The 22,149-nt window shown below is 39.4% G+C and overlaps 1 protein-coding gene across 1 annotated transcript in view; it reads right to left on the minus strand.

The window, feature by feature from the left end:
- Positions 1-3,187: 3,187 nt before the first annotated feature.
- The window catches only part of yes1 (YES proto-oncogene 1, Src family tyrosine kinase), a 42,022-nt gene continuing 23,060 nt past the window's right edge, over positions 3,188-22,149 (minus strand). Inside the window, exons 3-13 of the mRNA XM_042331671.1 lie at positions 20,652-20,920; positions 17,831-17,930; positions 17,021-17,119; positions 13,161-13,264; positions 11,880-12,029; positions 11,171-11,326; positions 10,482-10,661; positions 6,843-6,919; positions 5,443-5,596; positions 5,224-5,355; positions 3,188-4,721 (exon numbers count right to left, since the gene is read on the minus strand). Of these exons, the coding sequence (XP_042187605.1) occupies positions 4,513-4,721; positions 5,224-5,355; positions 5,443-5,596; positions 6,843-6,919; positions 10,482-10,661; positions 11,171-11,326; positions 11,880-12,029; positions 13,161-13,264; positions 17,021-17,119; positions 17,831-17,930; positions 20,652-20,920 (1,630 nt within the window). The 3' untranslated portion in view covers positions 3,188-4,512. The remainder of the gene's footprint in view (positions 4,722-5,223; positions 5,356-5,442; positions 5,597-6,842; positions 6,920-10,481; positions 10,662-11,170; positions 11,327-11,879; positions 12,030-13,160; positions 13,265-17,020; positions 17,120-17,830; positions 17,931-20,651; positions 20,921-22,149) is intronic.

Below are 22,149 nucleotides of genomic sequence, written 5' to 3' on the forward strand. Positions count from 1 at the left end.
CACGCAAATATAATTAAAAGCAACTATTCTAATAGTAATGTCAGGGAGATTGACAGCTGAAAGAAAGATTGGGCTTCACCTGAAATACAATCATGATTATATTACAGGCAGTGTAGTATAAACATTCTGAGTGTAAATCTATAGCTTGTAGGATACTGTATATCATGTAGAGAACAATGGAGAGCTGCCAATAAGTATTACAAGATTGTCATAATCTGAAAGGTTTAGATGATCAGTACTGTGGGAGATTGCGCTCACTTATAATGATCCAAACCTTGTGGCTGCTCCTAAACATGGTTTATTTATATCTAGATTGCATGGAAAATAAGAAGATCTTCGGCCCCAAAACCTCCAGCTCAGAGCTCCTTGCTCTTACTTGCAAACATTATAGACTTGATCTAAATACAGGATTAACACAAAGGGTTTCCTGTACGAGCAATGGAGATGCTGCCTCTAAATTGGTAAAATTCTATATGGCGTTCTCTCTCATTTGTTGCTTCAAATAGGTTTGAACATATTGTTTAGAAACATGGGCCATATTTTCTGAGGGTCAGTCAGTTTCATGTTGTTTTAACATCAATCAAAAATGGAAGATTTGGCAGTTAATGGGTTGAAAAACTGATCAAATGATATTACTGATTCAGATGATATATGAATACAATTATCATGAAATGTCCAGAGGCTCTGGGCAGGATTTACTCTCTTATTCTGTTAACGGAGAGTCCTAAAATCTATTGTTTTTATTATGAACACATCACATACAGGTTCCAGAAATCTGTATAGCATGAGTTGGCCATATGAATTTCCCACTGAATAGTGGCTGTGGTTAGCAGGGAATAAAAACATATATAGTGAATATACCAAGAAACTACAAATAATTGAAGTGTTTTGAGTAGAATTCACACATGAAGCAACTTTAATTAATGAAACAAGTGTAATGTTTTGTCAATAACCAGTAAAGCATGAGGGACCATGATTTCCATAGCAACCTTTCTTTAATACAAAACTTGTATAAAATTTCTCTGGGTTGCCTCTGAAGTGTATTAGCAATTATTCATTGAACTCAAATGATTAATTTTTCATCCCATTGACTGCCAAATAATAATAATAAATAAATAAATAATCTTCCATGCATGCATATATATATACACACATGCACACGTATGCATCGTTATACAAGACACATGCTGACTACTAACAATCGTTAAGTAACATAATGTTTGCATTTCAATAGGACACTTTATTAGCACATTTATGTTACTGGCTTTCTACAGATGGCAGCTGTAAAATTGGTGCAAATGGGTAATACAGTATTAACAAGGTAGTGTGCACCAGGAAAATAGTTTCAGTCTGTGCTTCCACAGCAGCACACATGCAAAGCAGCTTCCTGAAGTGCTTCTGCAATATAAAAACAACATAAGGCAACTCACAGAACTTTGAAGTATGACATTTACAGTGAATCAATTAAGTCTGTAATAATGAAGTCAAACTGGGTCCGTTGCCCAGGCGGAGGAAAAAAAAAAGGAAAGGAAAAAACTGGATTATTATGTTTTTGTGCAAGATGCTGCTATGATCTTCAAAGTTACAAAATATGAAAGAAAATAAAACTTGATTCAATTTTTGTAGTTTTGCTCTTCAGCATTGCTAGCGAGGAATGGGTCGGTCCCACATTACAATGTATCTTTTGTACAGTACTTGAGTCCTTGGTCTTCCATTATAAACCGGTATAATAATAATAATAATAATCCTTGCATTTGATATAGCGCTTTTCACGTCGGGAGGACGTCCCAAAGCGCTTCACAGAATATACTGTAAAGTGAATTGACTGTATATTTGTGGGCGAACGCGGCAGCCAATTGCGCACAGCAATGTCCCACAAACAGTCGTAGATTGAAAATGACCAATTTATTATTGTTTTGGGGTTTTTTGGAGGGATTATTATTAGGCGTGTGGAGTAAGGAAACTTGCCCAAGGTTTCGCCCTGCCTGGTATATAAACACATCAAGTATAGATGCAAATATTTTTAATTACTGGCGTAATTATCTCTTGGAAATAGATGTGTATGAAGAGGAAGATAGCTTCCTTGATACTCGGGTCCTAATAAATCTTTACATTTGATATATATAGCCCCTCATCACATCAAAACATCTAAAAAAAATGCCTAATCAAAAGGACAGCATCTCTGACAAGTCAGCACCCTCCAGCACTGCATTGGAGTGGCAGCTTAGACTATGAACTCCAAGCTGCAACGTGTGGCTGGAGCCCATATCCTTCTCACTCAGAGGTGAGACAGCTGCTGACTAAGTCAGGCAGACACCTGGAATTAGATGGTTTTAATACATCAGGATTGGTTTCAAATTAGAATTTACCTCCCTTCTTGTAAGGGAGCCTCCAGCCTCCGGTTCATCCATCGTCCCTCTGCTCCACCATAGGTGGCTGTACCTTCAGCCACTAGGCCCTGATACTCTCTCTGTCCCTCAATCCCTCTGCGTTGCCCCCTCCCTCCCCACTTTCAAATCTCACCTAAAGACCTTCTTCTTGATCTTGCTGACATTCACCTCCCCCTCCCTCTGGCTCGCAGTCAGACTCAGTTACTGTCAAGCGCTCCGGGATGCTCCCCCACGTGAAGGGCGCTATAATAAATGCAAATTGTTGTTGTAGTGAATGAGCCAATGGTTTCTCGCCCCCCCCCCACACAAAACTCTTGGAGTGGTGTACTGTATATATGTGGAAATTGACAGAATATGAAATAATACATAATATACTCTGTACCTACCTTCAAAAAATCCTGAAGGTTTCTCTCTTTGCCTGTGCTTACATTGCTTCAGCAATCATCCCCTAGCCTCTCCCATCTCAGGTTCCCACACTGTCCTTGTAAAGCACTTTGCGAGACATTTTTCCAATGTGAAGCATGGTGGTATACAAGTGCACATTGTGGTGTATTTGCTCCAAGAATCGTGTTGGCCACAACAACAAATTTATATAGTTGTTTGCTCAGGATAGCATCTTGGGAGCACTGAACACTGGCAAGGTTGGACACTGAGCAAGGGGGAAGAGGGAGGTAACCATACACACAGTCGAAGAGGTAGGTCTTAAGGCTATTAGATTATATACATGTGTCTGTGGAGAATTATATAAGTGTTAAACTCACACCATTTGATCTAGGTAAAACAATAGATTAGAAAGGTGACACAAATTAGTGTTTATTTACTGTACAAATATTCTATTACAGGAATGATTCAGTCCATCACCAGAAAGTATTTCTGGCAGTGCTGGAGTTCTATGGTATTAGTACCGAATACAGACAACCAAAGCTTGCTGATTTTTCAAAAAGTTACAAAACAAATCATAGGTTCCATGATTTCATACAGAGCCCTTTAAAAATCTACTGTCACAGGTTAAATCAGAGCACAAAAAAAACATGTAAAAGTGATGGCACTCATCAGAGGATATGTGCTACATTCCCACAGTTAAAGCAGGCCCTGTAAACATTTGGAGGTCACATTTCATGAACAAATGCTCTTGCTCATTTTTGGGGACTTGTGCTTTTTGCACCAAGAGCATTTCATCATTCGTTCCCACAGTGTATAATGAACAGTTCACACTTTTATATCAGTAACTATCACAACTGCAGCACTACCACCCATCCATTATTGCTTGATATGCCTGGATCTGCAGGTTTGTTATTTTATTAGAACTTTCAATTAAAAGCATATGTTCTTTTGTAGAAATAAACCGTATCTTTAAAATACCAAGTTCTGCTAGGTCATAAATGGAGATACATATTCATCCATTCAAAATTTACCCCCCACTCCTCAAAATACACCTCATATGAAGCTAATTGTACGATAGCGTTTCAAGTTTAAAAGATTTGTAGTTTTGTTTATAAACAACGTTACAAAACATTGGTTCATTATTTTCCTAGTGTTTTTCAATCAAACCCAAGCTACGTATAAAATTTAAAATCTCATGCTGCATTTCCAGTTACACCAATACAAAGATTGAACACAGTGCAATACTCAAACATACCACAATCATCTTATTATTGAGGTTTCCCAGTAAATCAAGTTCAGCTCTTGTATCGTCCAGATTTTACAGACCTGGGCCAATTTAGTTTAAGAAGTTTAAATCTGATTGCTATCCATTTATGCAGGCTAAAAAGTTAGACTCAATCCTCTTCAAAAATACATGATTTCTCATTAATACCTAAGTTAGAGTTTCATAGGATCAAAGAAGTCTTCACATTACGATACACAGGCCCTATTCTGTTGCTCCTCCAAACCACCATATTTAACATAAAAATTAAGTGTTCACAAAAAATTAGTTCCTTTAGTACCCTGAAATGAAATGGCAAAACGATTAACAAATGTTCTGTTAAAAAAAGTGGTTCTGTGCAACTGCGCACTGGAATTCCAGACTGTGACCATCATTGTGCACATTGGTAAAGCACTGAAAGGCAGTCACCAACTGTGAGTTTTGGCAGACCAACAAGCCTTGTGCAGTTGATGTGGCTTATAGATTATCTCCAGGTTGGTACTGGGGCTCTGTTGCAGTAAAGTAGTCTTCCAGGAAGGATTGTATATATTCAAATGTTGGTCTCTCGTCTGCATCTTTTTTCCAACACTGTTTCATGAGCTCGTGGAGAGAATCTGGACATCCCTGGGGACAAGGCATCCTGTAACCACGTTCCACTTGCTCCAGGACTTCTCTGTTCACCATACCTAAAGATGGTTGAACAATGGTAAGTAAATTGGATTTCCAACAAAGTTAAAAATTAAAGCTTGACCGAGAAAAATGAATATAGAGCTCCAAATGTAGGGTTCCTAAACACACTCAGTTCCTAGTTTAAGGAAACATCTTCAAAATTTGGTTTGAAATACACATCACTACTGATAAAACATTGTGTAGATTATGTGAAAGGACTGGTGTTGCAGACGGAGAAAGAAAAACTGAAGGGTGCTTGGAGCTGCGCAAGTGGTTCAGAGACCAAGTAACACAATTCTATCTAAAATCTCCTAGGGCCCCATTCTGCTTCTTGAGCTGTCTAGTCATCGATGTGATGCTACCTATAATAAATCAACAGCTAAAGATAACAACCGACACTGCAGCTCAGGCTTCAAAACTGCACAACTGATAACTTGTTCTTCTCTCAGATAGCTCAACGAATCATTTGTACATTTTAGTAGATGTTTTACTGGAAAGCCCACCGCTGTTTATATTTACCTGGATATGGCACTCTACCCTTGGTAACTAGTTCTGTCAGCAGGATTCCAAAAGACCACACATCAGATTTGATTGTAAACCGCCCGTACAAAGCAGCCTCTGGGGCTGTCCACTTAATGGGAAATTTGGCTCCTAAGGGGAAAATAAAACAGGTTAGACATTATCTGTGCATAGATATATAGTCCCGGGCATGCATAGAATGGAGTTGATAGCACTTACCTTGCCTTGCAGTATACTCATTGTCTTCGATCAACCTCGCTAAACCGAAGTCTGCTATTTTACACACAAGGTTGTCACCTACAAGGATGTTGGCTGCCCTCAGGTCTCTGTGGATGTAGTTCATTCGTTCAATGTATGCCATGCCATCAGCAATCTGATCAAAAAATAGAAGGTTCAAAACATTTGAAGACAGATTTTCACATGGTTGTTTTTGTCACCCATAGTGAAACAGGAGATTATATTTGAAATCATATCATTGTCAGACAAAATATTTCAAGTGTCAGAATTGATTAAAATGTACTACTCTTCATAGGATAGTTCGTGCTTTTTAACCACAATAAGATCGTTGGCTGTGGATGGAGAATTTGTTTTCCACAGAGGGTTGTGACAACCCTACTATGATGATGGTCCAAATTAGTTCTTAAAATATCTGAACAAATATAAAAAAATGTACGTGGACAAGGCAAGAGAATAGATAGCTAAACAGATAGCTCTTTCAGAGGCAGTCACAATGGGTTGAATGGCCTCTTCTGTGCTTTACAAAGTTCTAGTTCTGAGTTTATATATCCAGGATGAGTCAGCCTTTGAGGGATTGCAGTTAACTAAGTTCACAGTTCAGTTACTAGTCTGGATATACTGTATTATTACGTCAATATTGCCTGATGCATCTGGCAATAATTGAACTTTGGGTTGTCAAAAAGCAAGATAAGCAGTTTGCTTTCAGTCAATTACAAAGTAGTGAAAAGCTATGATTCAACTTAAAATAAAAAATAAGGCAAAGAAAGGTAGGAAACCGGCAAGAGGGTAAGCTACAGATATTGCTTACATTCAGTTGATTAGTAAAAGTTAATCTTAACGTTTGGTAATTTTAGTAATGCAACATTAGAAGAGTTTCCGATGTCTGTGCCCGAGCTGCAAACACACAAATCACTTAGCTCAGGAAGATGAAAGCCCATCGGTGACCGGGCTTCTCAGCCTCTCTGCCCCCCCACTCTGGAACTCCATCCCACGGTCCCTTCGCCTCGCTTCCTCCCTTGCCTCCTTCAAGGCCAGTCTCAAGACTCTTCTCTTCGACCGCGTCTTTGGTCTCCCTCCCACCTCTCTGCCTTCCCTCACCCCTACACCACCCTTTCCCCATGCTCGGGCCCCGATACCTGACTATTCAGCTCCCGACGTGAAAGACGCTCTATAAATGTAATTTTGTTGTTGTTTGATCTTCTGACAGTCTGAGGATGAAGATGTGATATTAAATCTATTCTGCAATCCCTCATATCTAGTTTGCAATGAATTTTTGGTTATGAAAACTCATTACAATTCAGTTTTTTTTGTGCCAGTGGCTATATAGGAGTTATTTTAAACTTTTTCATGAGAAGTGTAGAATTCTGTACCAAAGTTCTCACCTGTGCAGCCATATCAACAAGCTGAGGAAGTTTCAGAAATTTCCCATCCCCTTCCTTTACAAAATCCAATAAACTTCCTGCAAAGGAAAAGTACATTAGTCTTTGGTTTTAATGACACCCATTTCAGAATGTTTTTAAACTTATGGTCAGTGCTACAACCACTAGAAATGGAAAGTTTACAGAACCACCTCAATACCAGCTCAGCTTCATGACTATTGTAGCAGCAGTCCTTTGGGCTTTACAATCCAACACAAACAATTTGAATCACCCCACAATCCATTACCAAGTTTGGATGGAATTCTGGACACCATTGGTGAAATAAAAACACTTCCATCAGGTAAACGGGCGTCAAAGCAGACCACATGCCATGCCTGAATCAAGGCCAACAGGCTCATTCAGCAGTTTGCTCTCAGAAAAAACCGAACAAGGCAACTTCAGATCAAATAACACAGTAACACCTCGCGTTGCTAACAGGCATCCAACTTGTGTCAGAGCTTCACATCATTATATCTAGAACACTACACTTTATTTTATTACCTAGAACCTATTTCTAACCACTCTGCAGTACAGAGCTTTGAAGATCTAATGCAGTGTGCATCATACTGTTTTTTCACTCAATCATTTCAGTCAGTTAACATACCAACAGAGATACTCAAGAGGACAGTGTGGAATGTTCACCCGCTCAACAATCCTCCAGATTAATTGGTCAATCACCTCATGGCTGTTTGTGGGACATTACTGGCGCAAGTGTTTGCCTTTGAAAACAATTATACTGGGCAGCTGTGAAGCCTGCTGAAACATTTCAATGTGATAAGATGCTTTAAAAATGCAAGTGATTCTTCTACTGGTGCATTGAAGTGCCATAGATTCATCGCAACATAACATCCCAATTGCAGTCATGCACATGCGATGGGGGAAGGGAGAGGCGCAGGGTGCTGGTGGGGGGAGTTGAAGCCAGTAGAGGGATCAGATACTTCATAAAAGAAAACTGAAAGGTGAATTGCTAAAGGCTGCTCTTCTCACACACCTCATTGTGGCTGGATCAAAGACTGGAATAAGGTCCTTTGTCATTACTGAATGATGAATGGCATAAGAGAACAGAGAGAAATTAGCTTAAAGCAAAGGACAAAACTTCAAGGTAGTTTACTTTTCCTCCAATGAAATAGCAGCAAAAACGTACTGCTATAGTAATGTAATGCCAAGTATTACAAATTGGTAATCTGCCCAAAATGAAACCGCACAGTTGTAAATATCCAAAGGAATCATAAAATCATAGAATTATACAGGACAGAAGGAAGCCATTCGGCACATCCTGTCTGTGCCGGCTCTTTTAAAAGAGCTATCCAATTCAATCCCACTTCTCTGCGCTCTCCTCATAGCCCTGCAAACTTGTCCTCCCCAAATAATTATCTACTTCTCTCTTAAAAGTTCCACCACCCTTTCAGGTAATGCATTCCAAATCCGAACAACTATCTATGTGAAAAAAAATTTCACCTCCCCTCGGTTTCTCTTAACAACTATTTTAAATTGGTGTCCTCAGGTGGAGTCCTGTAGCTCAGTGGTCAGAGCACTCGCCTTGCAAGCAAGACACCTGGGTTCAATTCCAGGCAGGGCGAAACCTTGGGCAAGTTTCCTTACTCCACACGCCTTATAATAATCCCTCCAAAACAATACAATAATAAATTGGTCACTTTCAATCCACGACTGTTTGTGGGACACTGCTGTGCGCAATTGGCTGCCACGTTTCGCCCACAAATATATGGTCAATTCACTTTACAGTCTATTCTGTGAAGCGCTTTAAGATGCTGAGAAGACGTGAAAAGCGCTATATCAAATGCAAGGATTATTATTATTATTACCGACCCACTTGCCAGTGGAAATAGTTTTTCTTTGTTCACGCTATCGACTCCCCTCATAATTTTGAAAATTTCTATTAAGTCTCCTCTTAACATTCTCTGCTCCAAGGAGAATAATCCTAGCTTCTCTAGTCTCTCCTGATAACTGAAGTCCCTCATTCCTGGTACCATCCTGGTAAATCTCCTTTGCACCCTCTCCAATGCCTTGACACCCTTCCTAAAGTATGGTGCCTGGAACTGAACACAGTACTCTAGCTGAAGCCTAACCAGTGTTTTATAAAGGTTCATCATAACTTCCTGACTTTTGTATTCTATGCCCTTATTTATAAAGCCTAGTATCCGTATGCTTTTTTTTATAACAGATAAAGTTAAACACAAAATTGGGAGTGTTAACATTTTTTGTTAACATTTTTTAGCACAAAATTAGAGGAATATCCAATGGACAAAGAGCATGAAACAGGTTACACAATGCCAAAGATCCAAAATACATAAATGAACACTGTATTAAGGTACAAATAAGCCCTAGCAGCTTATCCTTTCGTTGACAAGCGTGCTGCAGAAAATGGACCAGGCTAGTACAAAGTGCCCATTGAAACAGTTAGAACTAGGCCAGATTAAAGTTTTGTGGTCCTGGTGCAAAAATATTTTACAATTATTTCTAAATCAAAATCATTTGAGAATGAAAAANGTTATAAATTGATGTACTTTTTCCAGCAACAGTTGGAAAAAGTCATACAACATTGTTATTTTCCCAATAGCATTAAGAGATCTGATATCATTCTGTAGATTTTCAGGGGACTGCATGGTTTTCACACTATTCTTTCATTTTTGGGTTTCGATCGAGCACGAAAGGATGACATGAAAGAGTCCACTGTTTACGGTCATAAGGCTTTATCATGAAACCAATCTGGACAGTTTTAACACAGCTGTAAATGGGCACAGATCCATGAGATAAAAGGTACTAAATATTAAATTAGGAATCTCACTCAGAGGCAGAGGTGGTAAATGAAAACACTTACACTATTACATGTGGAAAATTCTCTGCTTAGATAGGGATTATGGCAGATTATTGAGTACAGCTTTCATGTGCACATACCCACCCATAGCAGTGCTGTTCTGCAGAATAGCCACCTCGAAAAACACAAATTCCCCTTATGAACTTCTTTACAGCCATGACTTATGTACACTTTCTTGTTAATTACAAGCACATAAAAAGTGTGAGTAAATCTTATCTTTATACTTTTTTTGTTAATAAAGCATACACGTTAATTCAAAATCTTGTTGGTCAACTGGGTATGTGATGTACACAGAAGCCTCATCACCATGTTAAGAGTATTGAAACCACACTAGTGTTCCACATGAAAATGTCCTTTTGTGCGTAATAGTGTGCAGTCTTCCCCCAGAGGGATGCATAAATTAGGCATAAATTGTCAACAGATGAGGCTTGGGGACTGCAGAGTATGCACTGGAATACTACACCAGCTAAAACTGCAAAGCACTGTTGGCAAGCTTCTTGCTGCTTGTCCAATTATAACCACTCTTGCCACCAGGGATCTGGTTAGCCGGAGCTACGCGGAAAGAATCCCCATCCATAATGACTGGTTTGCCCATCAACAAACGTGGCCCTGGAGCACTGTGGACTCATCTGTCCAGGGATTCCACCACAGGGGATCGACTCAATCCCAGTGTTCGATCAGGCACATCATCTTGGAGTCAAATCAATTCCAAAGAGACTCCACTCCCCCAACCCACCCCAAGGAGGACAGCAGTAAAACATACTGACCTTTTGCCATATATTCCGTTACAATGTAGATTGGTTCTTCAGAGACAACAGCATAGAGAGGGACAAGTTTATCATGACGCAATTTCTTCATAATCTGAGCCTCTTGTAAGAAGGCCTCTGGGGACATGGTACCAGGTTTTAGGGTTTTGATTGCTACTTTAGTGGTTCCATTCCAAGTTCCTGAAAAAAGTGGATATCTTATTGAAAACATTGCCGGAACTCAATTGGTAAAGTATACATCTCTTCCACCTCAAAAATAAGTTATCTTAATAATCGAGCAAGGGAAGGACAACAAATTGCTCAAACAGGCACCAGTACTTACACAAAATATACAGTCAATTCACTTTACAGTATATTCTGTGAAGACCTTTGAGACATCTTGAAGACGTGATAAGGCACTATATCAAATGCAAGGATTATTATTATTATTAAACAGAATTGTGATCACTTTTACTATTCAACCATTGCCATCTTCAAATTCCTAGCCAATCTCAGCTAGTAGTGCAGTAAATGGTAGAGTGCAATGAATACAGAAAGGGCAGCAAAACTCAGGAGTGATTACTTAACATTTTGCAATGGTAAAAGTACAAAAGATGCTAAAATTTCTGTTGGTTGCTTCTTTGAATATAGGCTCTATTACTTAATGTTACTCTTCTTCCCCATCTTACAAAAGAATTGACTGAACTTACCCATCCACACTTCACCAAAACAGCCTTGCCCAAGTTTAAGTTCCAGACGTAAGGAATCCCGAGGAATTTCCCACGCATCTTTTGCTAATCCTTGGGTTTGTGGTTTCACGGTAGGGCAGACATTAGTTAATCGGTGGCACAAACCATCTGCATGATCTAAAGAAACATGAAATTCAGTTTTCTAATCATTAAATAAAACGATCAGAAGAGACAATAAAGCTCCATTTTATGATAAGAGTATTTATGTGGTCTGCGTAAGTGAATTTAGAGGTGATCAGTAACTATATAGTCAAAAGTAGAAATGTAACTTGTCCAATAATAGTCCTATGTTCTCATGTATTACCAAAATTTCTCATTTTCAGGGATTATTTCAGGCAATTATTCCAGGAATTGTGCTAGTATGGTCATTACAGCCAAGAAGTGTTCAGATCTAGTGGAAAGCTCTGCTTGGATCATGTTATGGAAATTTAACAATAGAGTTGGCAGCAATTCATTATTCTGTACAGTGTATTTCAGAAACCTGGTGCATCCAATAAGCACCCAACAATCTACAAATCTCACTTTTACTTTTACGTTTTTACTTTTATTCATGAATAAATTTGCAACTTCACATACAATATGTGTGTGGCCACTAAGGAAATTAACTTTTCAATCGGTGCATGTATCTGTAAGACTCATATAAAAAGGTACTTCTATAAGAGGAGATTACCTGTATAGTGTTTCACCAGTTTCTGTAGTGATTCAAACTGTGCTCGTGTTGTAATATAATAACCGCCACTATCAAGCTTTCTGATTTTGTAGTGTTTCACATTATCACCTTTCACTTCATCCCAATCTCGTATTGAAAGAGAATATGCACCTAAAAGCAAGTTAGGTACTTATTAAAATAAGAAATTACAACAATTACATAGGAATATTGCTCCATACTGCTGTAAACCTTTCCTTATTTTATTTGGGGGATTGTTATCCAGGACCAGGATAAATTCCCTTCTCTTTTCGAATAGAGCCATGGGATCTTTAATGTCTGGCCCTGGACAGGGAAACAGGACCTTGGTTCATGCTTCATTTGAAAAACAGCATCTCTGACAATGCCAAACCCCCCAGCAATGCATTGCTGCGTTAGCATAGATGATATGGGTTCCAAGTTTCCAAGTCCCGACATGGGGCTTAAATTCACAACCTTTTGACTCAGATGGCGAGAGTGCTACCAAGTGAGCCAGGTTGACACAAGCGAGCCAGTTATATGGAGTGAAAGTGTAATTAGGGTTTTAGCTCTAAATGGTGATACTGCCAGAAACAAAACAGTTTTGTAGTGCAGCATTAAATGTCCACAATTTTTCTCCCTTCCAGATTTTCCTCAATCCAGTGCATGCTTGGATCTTGTGATACATGTTTATACAGATGTCACTAATACAGGTGGATAGCTAGCCTGCCAAGTCAAACGAAGGAGCAGTGAATAACGACAAATGATGAAATTGCTCAGCCTAATTCTGTTATCTAATATACACACTAATATACATATTTCAGCAGGGGGTCACTGGATGTTGAGTTTGGATGTTGAATTTGGAGCATGATCACCCACTGCTTCTCTTTTCCCGAGCCAGCAGCCGTGAGGCAAATAGTACTATCCTCACTTGCTGTCCAGTTTAAAACTACTCAATAAACCAAAGCCAAAATCAGTCAACAAAACAAAGTCAAACTCTGTCCTTTCTTTTGAGATAAAGGAAATTTTAAATGTCACCGGATTCAAGTAATTGTAGCAGATTTGAGAGGAAAATGCATCAGTCGCTGAAATGCTTGTAATTTTAAGAACTGTGGAAAGCTATTATCAAATAAAGATTGAATTTTAAAGAACTTTGGAAAATTCTTCACTCTTAGTAAATATGAAGGCAATGGTTATGAAGCTAATCCTGTTTCAGAACTCTTGGATTTACACAAATCCATAACATTGGTCTGTTAAATTATTGTCCCAATCTTAAATCCTTTTTACCTTTTGTGGTTTCACTTTCTCTAACCAAGAATGTACCACGTGGATTTCCTGGATGTAGCAGCAATCGCTCTGCATCTTTGCGACCCATTTTACCAAAGTACCACCTAGAAATAAATACACAGGCGGACTTTTTAAAACTCAGTACGAGTTTGTAAAATCAACATAAAAGCACATGAATTTAATAATCCTTGCATTACTGAATAAACTAGATAATTTGAGCCGCTGGAAAATTTGCCGAGTTTTAGTTACTCTGTTAACTATTTGAAACACAAAATGAAGCAAGTGGAATGACTTGAAGAAAAAAACATTCCCTGGTCCCAGGGAAGCGGGTTGAAGTATGAGAGAGAGAGAGAGACTGGTGAATAAATGGGCAGGGCGAAACGTTGGGCAAGTTTCCTTACTCCATACAACTCTGTTCGCCTAGCAGTCAATAGGAACCCGGTTGTTAGTCGATTGATGGATCGCTTTTCTGGGGGTAATAATCTTTTCAAAAATAAATAAAATAATAATTTGGTCACTCAATATATGACTGTTTGTGGGACACTGGGGAATGAAATAGGTCAGGTTGAACAGGTTTCGGTAGGGGAGCATCTAGATAACAGCGACCATAATATTATTAGATTTAGATTACTCATGAACAGGGACAAAGTACAGTCAAGGGTGAAAATGCTTGACTGGAAAAGGACTAATTTTGATGGGCTAAAAAGGGACCTAGAGTTGGTGAACTGGCAAGTAAGACTAGCAGGTAAAACGACTCATGAGCAATGGTAGATATTCAAAGATATGATAGCTCAAGGTCTAAATAGATATATTCCCACAAAAGGGAAATGTGCGACAACCAAGCCAGCCTGGATGACCAGGGATATTCTGTCTAGGATGAAAAAGAAGAAGACGCAAGATACTGAGGATAGCAAAGTGCATGATAGAGAATGCAGGAGTGATCTTAAAAGAGTGATAAGACAGGCTAAAGGATCGCATGAGAAGAGGTTAGCGGGTAACATAAAGGGGAATCCTAAAATATTTTACAAGCACATAAAGGAAAAAAGGTTAGTTAAAGGTAGTGTGGGGCCAATCAAAGACAATGACGGCAATCTTGTTGTGGAGGCAGAGGGCATGGCTGATGTACTGAACGAATACTTTGCATCTGTCTTCACAACGGAAATGGATGCCCCAAATGCTGCAGTATTGGATGAGAGGGTAGAGGAAATAGATCAGATTACTATAGACAGAGAGGAAGTTCTGAAAAGATTGACTGGGCTCAAAATTGATAAGTCACCAGGACCAGATGGGTTTCACCCAAGGTTGCTGTGGGAGATACGGGTTCAAATAGCGGAGGCTTTGGCCATTATATTTCAATCTTCATTGGACACAGGAGTGGTGCCAAGAGACTGGAGAGTGGCTAATGTTACCCCCTCTACAAAAAGGGGCAGAAAGACAAACCCGGAAATTACAGGCCAGTCAGCCTAACTTCGGTAATAGGAAAACTACTGGAGACCATAATCCGGGACAGAATAAATCTCTACTTAGAGGAACATGAGGTAATTAGAGACAGCCAACATGGATTTGTTAAAGGCAAATCTTGCCTAACAAATCTAATAGAATTTTTTGAAGAGGTGACTGCGAGGGTTGATGAGGGAAATGCGGTGGACGTTATTTACATGGATTTCAAAAAGGCTTTTGACACAGTACCGCATAAGAGATTAATAAAAAAATTAGAGGCCCACCGTATTAAGGGGACAGTGGCAGTTTGGATTAAGAACTGGCTGAGTGACAGAAAGCAGAGGGTGGTGGTTAATGGGTGTTTCTCGAAATGGAAGGAGGTGTGCAGCGGTGTCCCCCAGGGATCGGTATTGGGACCACTGCTCTTTCTAATATATATTAATGATCTGGACTTGGGCATAGAGAGCACTATTTCCAAGTTTGCAGATGATACAAAGTTAGGTAGGGTAGTAAATAGTGAGGAGGACTGTAACCAACTGCAAGCAGACATACACAGAATGGTGGAATGGGCTGACATGTGGCAGATGCATTTCAATGTGGATAAGTGTGAGGTGATACAAGTAAGCGAATCATTAAAGGTAGCGGGGCAGGTAGATAAGGCAGCAAAAAAGGCATTTGGTGTACTGAGCTTTATTAGTAAGGGCATAGAGTATAAGAGTAGGGAGGTTATGGTTAATCTGTACAAAACACTGGTTAGGCCTCAGCTGGAGTACTGCGTCCAGTTCTGGGCACCTTACTTCAGGAAGGACATTAAGGCACTGGAAAGGGTGCAGAGGAGATTCACGAGAATGATACCAGGAATGGGGAACCTTAGCTATGAGGACAGGCTGGAGAAGTTAGGACTTTTCCCATTAGAGCAGAGAAGGTTACGCGGGGACCTGATAGAGGTCTTCAAGATCATGAAAGGTTTCGACAGGCTAGATAAGGAAAAGCTGTTTCCGCTGGTAGGTGTGTCTGTGACCCATGGTCACAGTCTTAAGATATCTACCAAAAGAAGCAGAGGGGAGGTTAGAAGAAATTTTTTCACTCAGCGAGTTGTTCGAATTTGGAATGATCTGCCTGAAAGGGTAGTGAAGTCCGATTCGATAACAGCTTTTAAGAGAGAACTGGATAGGTATCTGGAGAAGACGGGTTTGCAGGGTTATAGGGAGAAAGCTGGTGATTGGGGTTAGTGAAAGTGACTTGCTCTGTCAAAGAGCCGGCACAGACTCGATGGGCCGAATGGCCTCCTTCTGTGCCGTAACATTCTATGAATCTATGAAAAAAATCTCATCACATGAAGTATATGCATTTTTACAATCACCTAAAATCAGTGCAAGTTTAGCAAGCTTTGGACATCATGCAGCAAAAGCAATTTTAGTTCAAGTATTTAAGATAGTGGCGTGCATGGCTGTATCTGTACTAATTAGTACCTAGCATCTTGTGGTTTTGAATCAAGGTGTTTTTTTTAATAACACCTATATCAATAATCCTTGCATTTAATATAGTGCCTTATCATGTCTTCGAGATGTCTCAAAGCGCTTCACAGAATATACTGCAAAGTTGTATATTTTGTGGGCAAAACTGTTATATTGTATATTTTGTATACTGTATAACAAAATAAGAAAGAGAACAATAAATGCATAACACGTGGATAGTAGTCCACTATACTGTATTCAAAGGTTAGATCAGGTCTGGGACGGTTTTAATGCAAAATGATTGAATTGCAGCCAGACAGCAGATTAAACAGAGAGTTTCTTCACTACATTTATTCAATCCTCCTCTGCTTCAATCTCCACAAGAATCCTGTTTCATCTCAAGTCAGGTGTTTCTAAGCTTTCATTTAAAATGTATAAATAAAGAATGGTGTTATCATGTGAAAGTGCACAAATTGTCTCCAATCTCCAATACAACTTAAGCAAAGGGCTCTTCAATGAGACATAGTTATTTCCTGGGGATTGCCACATCCGTTTACATGAATTTGATGTACTAACCACTGTTCATGCCATTATGCCAGTATAACTACAGCATAAGGAGAACAGTGACCATATTTATTAATGAAACCATGTTGCACTGTTAAACAGTTTCACTGAGCTCCTGCAGTCACACGCCTATTAAAACAGAAAAGTGACCACTGCTCACAAAACAACTATATTAGACATGCTGAGAAGAAAAGAGGTGCAACAGCAGGAGGAAAACATCACACTGAGTAACTAATGAAAACTCCTTAGTAGTCTGCCAGCTGTTATTACCCACGAAAACATCAAGATCCACAATTAAAACATAGATGCTGCAGACATCAAACACTGGAATTTCTGACACCTGCAGCAAACTTGAGGAAAGTTTACAAAAGAGTTTTGAAATGTAAAAAGAGGTCTTACTCTTCGGCTTGGATAGAGTCAGCGGGAGCCACATAATTGCTGGGAATGTAACCTTTTTTTCCTGTGGTGATAGATCGGGCTTCCCACCAGTCTCCTTCCCTGTAACATCATATGACAAATAAATATATCCAGCAAAACAAATAGCCACCACTATAGTTGTCCATTCCAACTGATGTGACAACAAGGTTTCTTATCAAACACTGAGAATAAAACTGCTAAACTTCCATTTTGGGAATCATCCCAAAAAAAGTATTTAGAAAGCACTGGAACCAATATTGTTCAATACATGGGTATAATATAATACAAAGAAAACTTATTCTTTGAAACAAGAGTTAAATCTTTTTAGAAAGTATCAGCAAAGCATCCAGATAATGTACAAAATGAGATCCTTTTCTAACCCTGAAATGCAGATATCCTTTTCTTCATTTGTATTTTTTGGCCCTTTGATGTTTTGGAGACTCTCAGATTTAAGTCAGTCAAGCAGAAATAAAATAATCCATCTCAATCCACTGTTATAATGTATTCCACTAAACATAGTTCTAAGATGTTTAAAGAGGGAAATGGACTTGATTGCATTTACAATGATTATTTGAGCAACACAGACATTTATGAAAGGAAATGTGTAAATGTGTGATTTACAATCTTCGTGAAGCATACAGACTAATCTGTTGTGAGTTTATTGTCCTAAGAGTTACAAAACCCACATTTGTGTTATCATAAATGCAAAAGAAGGGAAAGCAAATATTCTAATTACAATGATAGATCTTCAAAGTTTTTGAATGTTAGCCGTCCCAATAATCAACTACTTACGTGTTATTTATGATCTGGAATCTTTCACCTTTTTTGAAAGACAGGTCTTCTGTTGTTCTAGCTTCATAATCATATAAGGCCACAAAAATGGTTACACCACCTTCAATGAGATGTGAACAATGTGGTTAGCATTAATTCCCCAAATTAAACAAAGCTTGGCAAGATGACATGGTTGACACGTATGAATGATCAATAACAACCAGATCTAGAAAACTTCAGTTTTTTTATAATTTTGCCAAGACATACCTATTTTATTTTAATATATTTTATAATAATATTATTATTTGACCTTGCTTTCGGTCATCTTTGCATTTTCCGCCCTTCCCCCCACCCTTGGCTCCCACCCCCAGCTCGGGTGCCTAGCCAGCAGTGTCATGTGCTTTGGGCTGTCCTCCTGATGCAAAAGGCACTATATAAACTCAATTTAAAAATGTTTTATATAGGTCTTGAGGCCAGATCCATAGCAGTTGAATTTTTGTCACCATTGCAACTTACAATTTCCCTCATCCTGAATAGTCATAACATGGACAGCAACCCCCCCCCCCACCAATTAATCTGAAGGAAACACTTAATTGTGAATCTTTCAAGCAAAAACCACACCAACTAAACAATAGTATTCGCTTAAACACAACTAGAAACTGATATGTCCAAAACGAAAATTGCTTTAATCTGAATGGTAAGTTTTCCTGATCGATTTGTGCAATTAAGCCTTGAAACAAAAGCTATTCATTTTCATATACCGTATAATGAGGGTAATCATCATACAATAACCCAGATCCACATGAAGTATTCAGTGCAACACCAAAGAAAAAACCTTAGCTCAGGGTAATAGTAATTGCAAGAATGTTTGTCTCATGCAGCACAAATAGATTAAAGGGCCGTGCATCTGAATAAAACGTCACAATTGATGCAACTCCCTAATTGCATGACAAAGTTTGTGTTGGTGTTTACCCCATCAACAATAGAAAATTGTGGAAATATGTCAAACATTGCTGGGAAAGTTTTGTGGGAAATTGCAAAGAAATTTGACAGAATTTGCAGAAAATTGATTGGTGCCATTGAGAGGTACATTTTACTGCCAACCTACATTTTTCACTCTATTGCTAAAACTAAACATGAAGAAATCACACATATTAGATAGTCACAAAAAAAATGATCAACGGTTTCTTTAACAAAAATTGGGTGGCCCACTGGGGGGAGAGAGAAACACCAATGTGACTGTGGGGCTCCAGGAGGTTACCACCTCCTGCATCTCGGGGCCTGCCACCGCACACGGACACAGAGAAGCACACACACTGAGAGAGAGAGAGAGAGAGAGAGAGATAGACACACCACACACACACACAGACATTCACTCACAGGCAATAGAGACACTCAGACAGACACACACTCTCAAGACACACTCAGAGAATGACACAAAGGGAGCGAGACACACACACACACACACAACGAGAGACACTCACAAACACACATAGACTATCTGAATAGTGGGTCCTCGAGGTGATCGGAGCCCATTTATCGCTTGCCGAGTACCATGCTTGCACGTCTGGAGCCGCTCCGGCCACAGTAGTGGCATTGAGTAAACAGACTGCAGCAGCGTGCAGAGGCCCGGGGCACAATGCGTTGTCACAGGGTTTTAACGGAGGATGTTTGTAGTGGAGGGGGGGGAGGAAGGGGAGTTTGTAGTGCAGGGGGGTGTTTCTAGCGGATTCAGCAGAAAAATTTCGCCTGCACTTTTCTATTGGCCTGGCTCATCAGACACTGTGTAGAGCAGAAGCATTCCAAAATACAGCAAACCATCCCTCCACATGTTTAGGTTAGCCCTTGTCAGAGAGTAAATTTCATTTGCTTTAATGTGCAATATATATAAAAACTTGTGTTCACTACCTTTAGTTTTCTTCCTGATCTTACTGCTAAGACGGTCAGCTTCCCTTCACTGACCCAATTTAATTTGAAGGAAACATTTATGGCCTTCATTTTTCTAAACACGTATGAATGTTATAATTAACCCATTTATCGGCAGTAGTATTATATCATTGCTAATGAACTAAAAGGCCTAGTGCATCACCACAAGGAGAAGCAGGAAGCTGGATTGAAGAGCCGAGAATGTTGTCCAGTGGTTACAAAACTGAAGAGATTTGATTATGAGTATGGAATAACAATATTTAGTCTCCTGTGGTGTTGAAAAGTTATTTATATCAATAATGTAATTAAAGGCCCTGAAGAAATGTAACCAATAAGAGCTACTCATCATGTTACCTAGCTTCAAAGGGTGCTGAAAATATCATTGCTTGTAATTTGCCCTTATTCAGTTGGACGTTAAAGATCCTGTAGTGTCCTGGCCAACAATTCCCTAAATAACATTTCTCATTCACTTCTGGGTGTTTGTGGGACATTGCTATGTGCAAAACTGGCTGTCACGTTTGCCCATAAAACACAGTCACTGCACTTTACAGTATATCCAATGAAGTGCTTTGAGACAACCTCCAGACGTGAAATGCGCAATACCAAATGTAAGGATTATTATTGTTGCAAAAGACCCTATGTAACTGCAGTTGTAGCTCACCTCAAGCACACAAAAACATTTCCTGCTCTGTAGTTTCCCTCATTTATCAGTACTAGATTCCATTTTCAATGATACAAAGACCATCAACTGACCCTGAAGGAATAAATTTGTTAGCCCCCCCAAAGTATACAAGCAAACTGTTCATAGAGGGTAGAAGAAATACCATTGGCTTTTAATCAACTTGACATACAAGGTCCTCCAGTAGTGAGACAATCAGTCAACAAAGGGAGGCAGTAAGGAACTTCAGGGACTCACCCGTAACACCACTTGTATACTGGCTAGGTACAACTGTGAATGATGAGGAAGCACCGCCAAATGGTGCAATACCAGCTGACCCACCAAATGGTGTGATGGAATGATTGTTAAAATTACTTGATCCCTTTGATGCTGGTGACTGTGTCAGTTGGGTTGGGTCAGGTCCGTAGTGAGTAATATGTACACCAACAGTTCCTGTAGTGTCATCTGGTCTGTACTTCATAGCTGGTCCTTTGTCCTCTTGCTCTTTATGCAGCCCATGGTTGAATCTGTAAGCACAAGACACTACCACTAGAATATAAATATTTAGACCATCTACTTTGACAGAAGAAAACTGACAAAAGAACAGGGAATAGGACAATTAGAACAAATCTACATCAGTAAAACAAGAAATAAAGCGCAACAATTCACTTCCCTGTACAAGAGCAGTTACAATTCAGGAATGCAACCTTGAAAATGAAGATTCATTAGTCTCAGTTAAAGAATGTATGATTGTGGAACTGTACAATATAAAAATATGTACGACAACAACATTTGAAAATGGAACACTACAACAATGTTACACAAGTTCAACAGAAGTTCACATTAAGTTACCTTACTAACGGCAGTTAGTAAAGCTATCTATCTGGCATTTGCTTGTAAAGTAGTCGCTACACTTTACAGTAAATCCTGCGAAGCTCCAAAACATGCTCTTGACGTGAAAGGCCCTATATCGAATGCCCCATTAAAAAATTTAACAGAACTAGTGAAATAAGTTGAAGTTGTTGTTGTTGAAATGTCAACAGAATAGGAGGCAATTCATCCCATTTTACTGGGTCGGCATTTGTTCCTTCAAGAAGCCATGCCAATTCCCAGCTCCCTCCATGTAACTCTAATACTTTTCTGCATGTGTGTATTCATTTTTTTTAGATGCCCCAATCAAGTCCGAGGTGACCTCCCACATTGTGATTCGTTATATTACAGATCTATTGGACTGGAACAACCTCAAAGAAGGGCTCAGTCAAACTGCTGTTACTGAATCTGTAGGGAGTTGGTCTTTGGGAGAGAGCCCAGGTCCAGCTTCAGATGGAGACCCGATTACTTCATATACGAGAGCAATCTCCCAAATCTGCATACCACACGTGGACTTTATTGGTCAGTCCATGCATTTCCTTAGCTAAGGGAACACAACTGTATGCTGCAAGCTTGTGAATGTGTTAACTAATACAACATCCAGGCAGGATACCCAGCAGACAAGGCATCAAAACTAATAGGCAAAGGGGTTTGAGCAGTCCATTCTAAATCCGGCTATAGTTTGAGCCAACTCAAATGCTTACCTTACATATATACTAATAAAACGACAATGTCTGTCTGCACTTCAAGAAGGATCTCAATAACCGACTGACGTAGAGACATGATTTATACCTCGTCGGAAAGGTCTTGCATCTGGGAGTGACATGGGCGTGTTTGTTTTTGGGTATCGCTGATCGTTCATGAGTTATGACCTTTTCACTGCAGT

This window comes from Callorhinchus milii, unplaced genomic scaffold, assembly GCF_018977255.1.
Source record: "Callorhinchus milii isolate IMCB2004 unplaced genomic scaffold, IMCB_Cmil_1.0 Scaffold2, whole genome shotgun sequence".
Taxonomy (NCBI): domain Eukaryota; kingdom Metazoa; phylum Chordata; class Chondrichthyes; order Chimaeriformes; family Callorhinchidae; genus Callorhinchus; species Callorhinchus milii.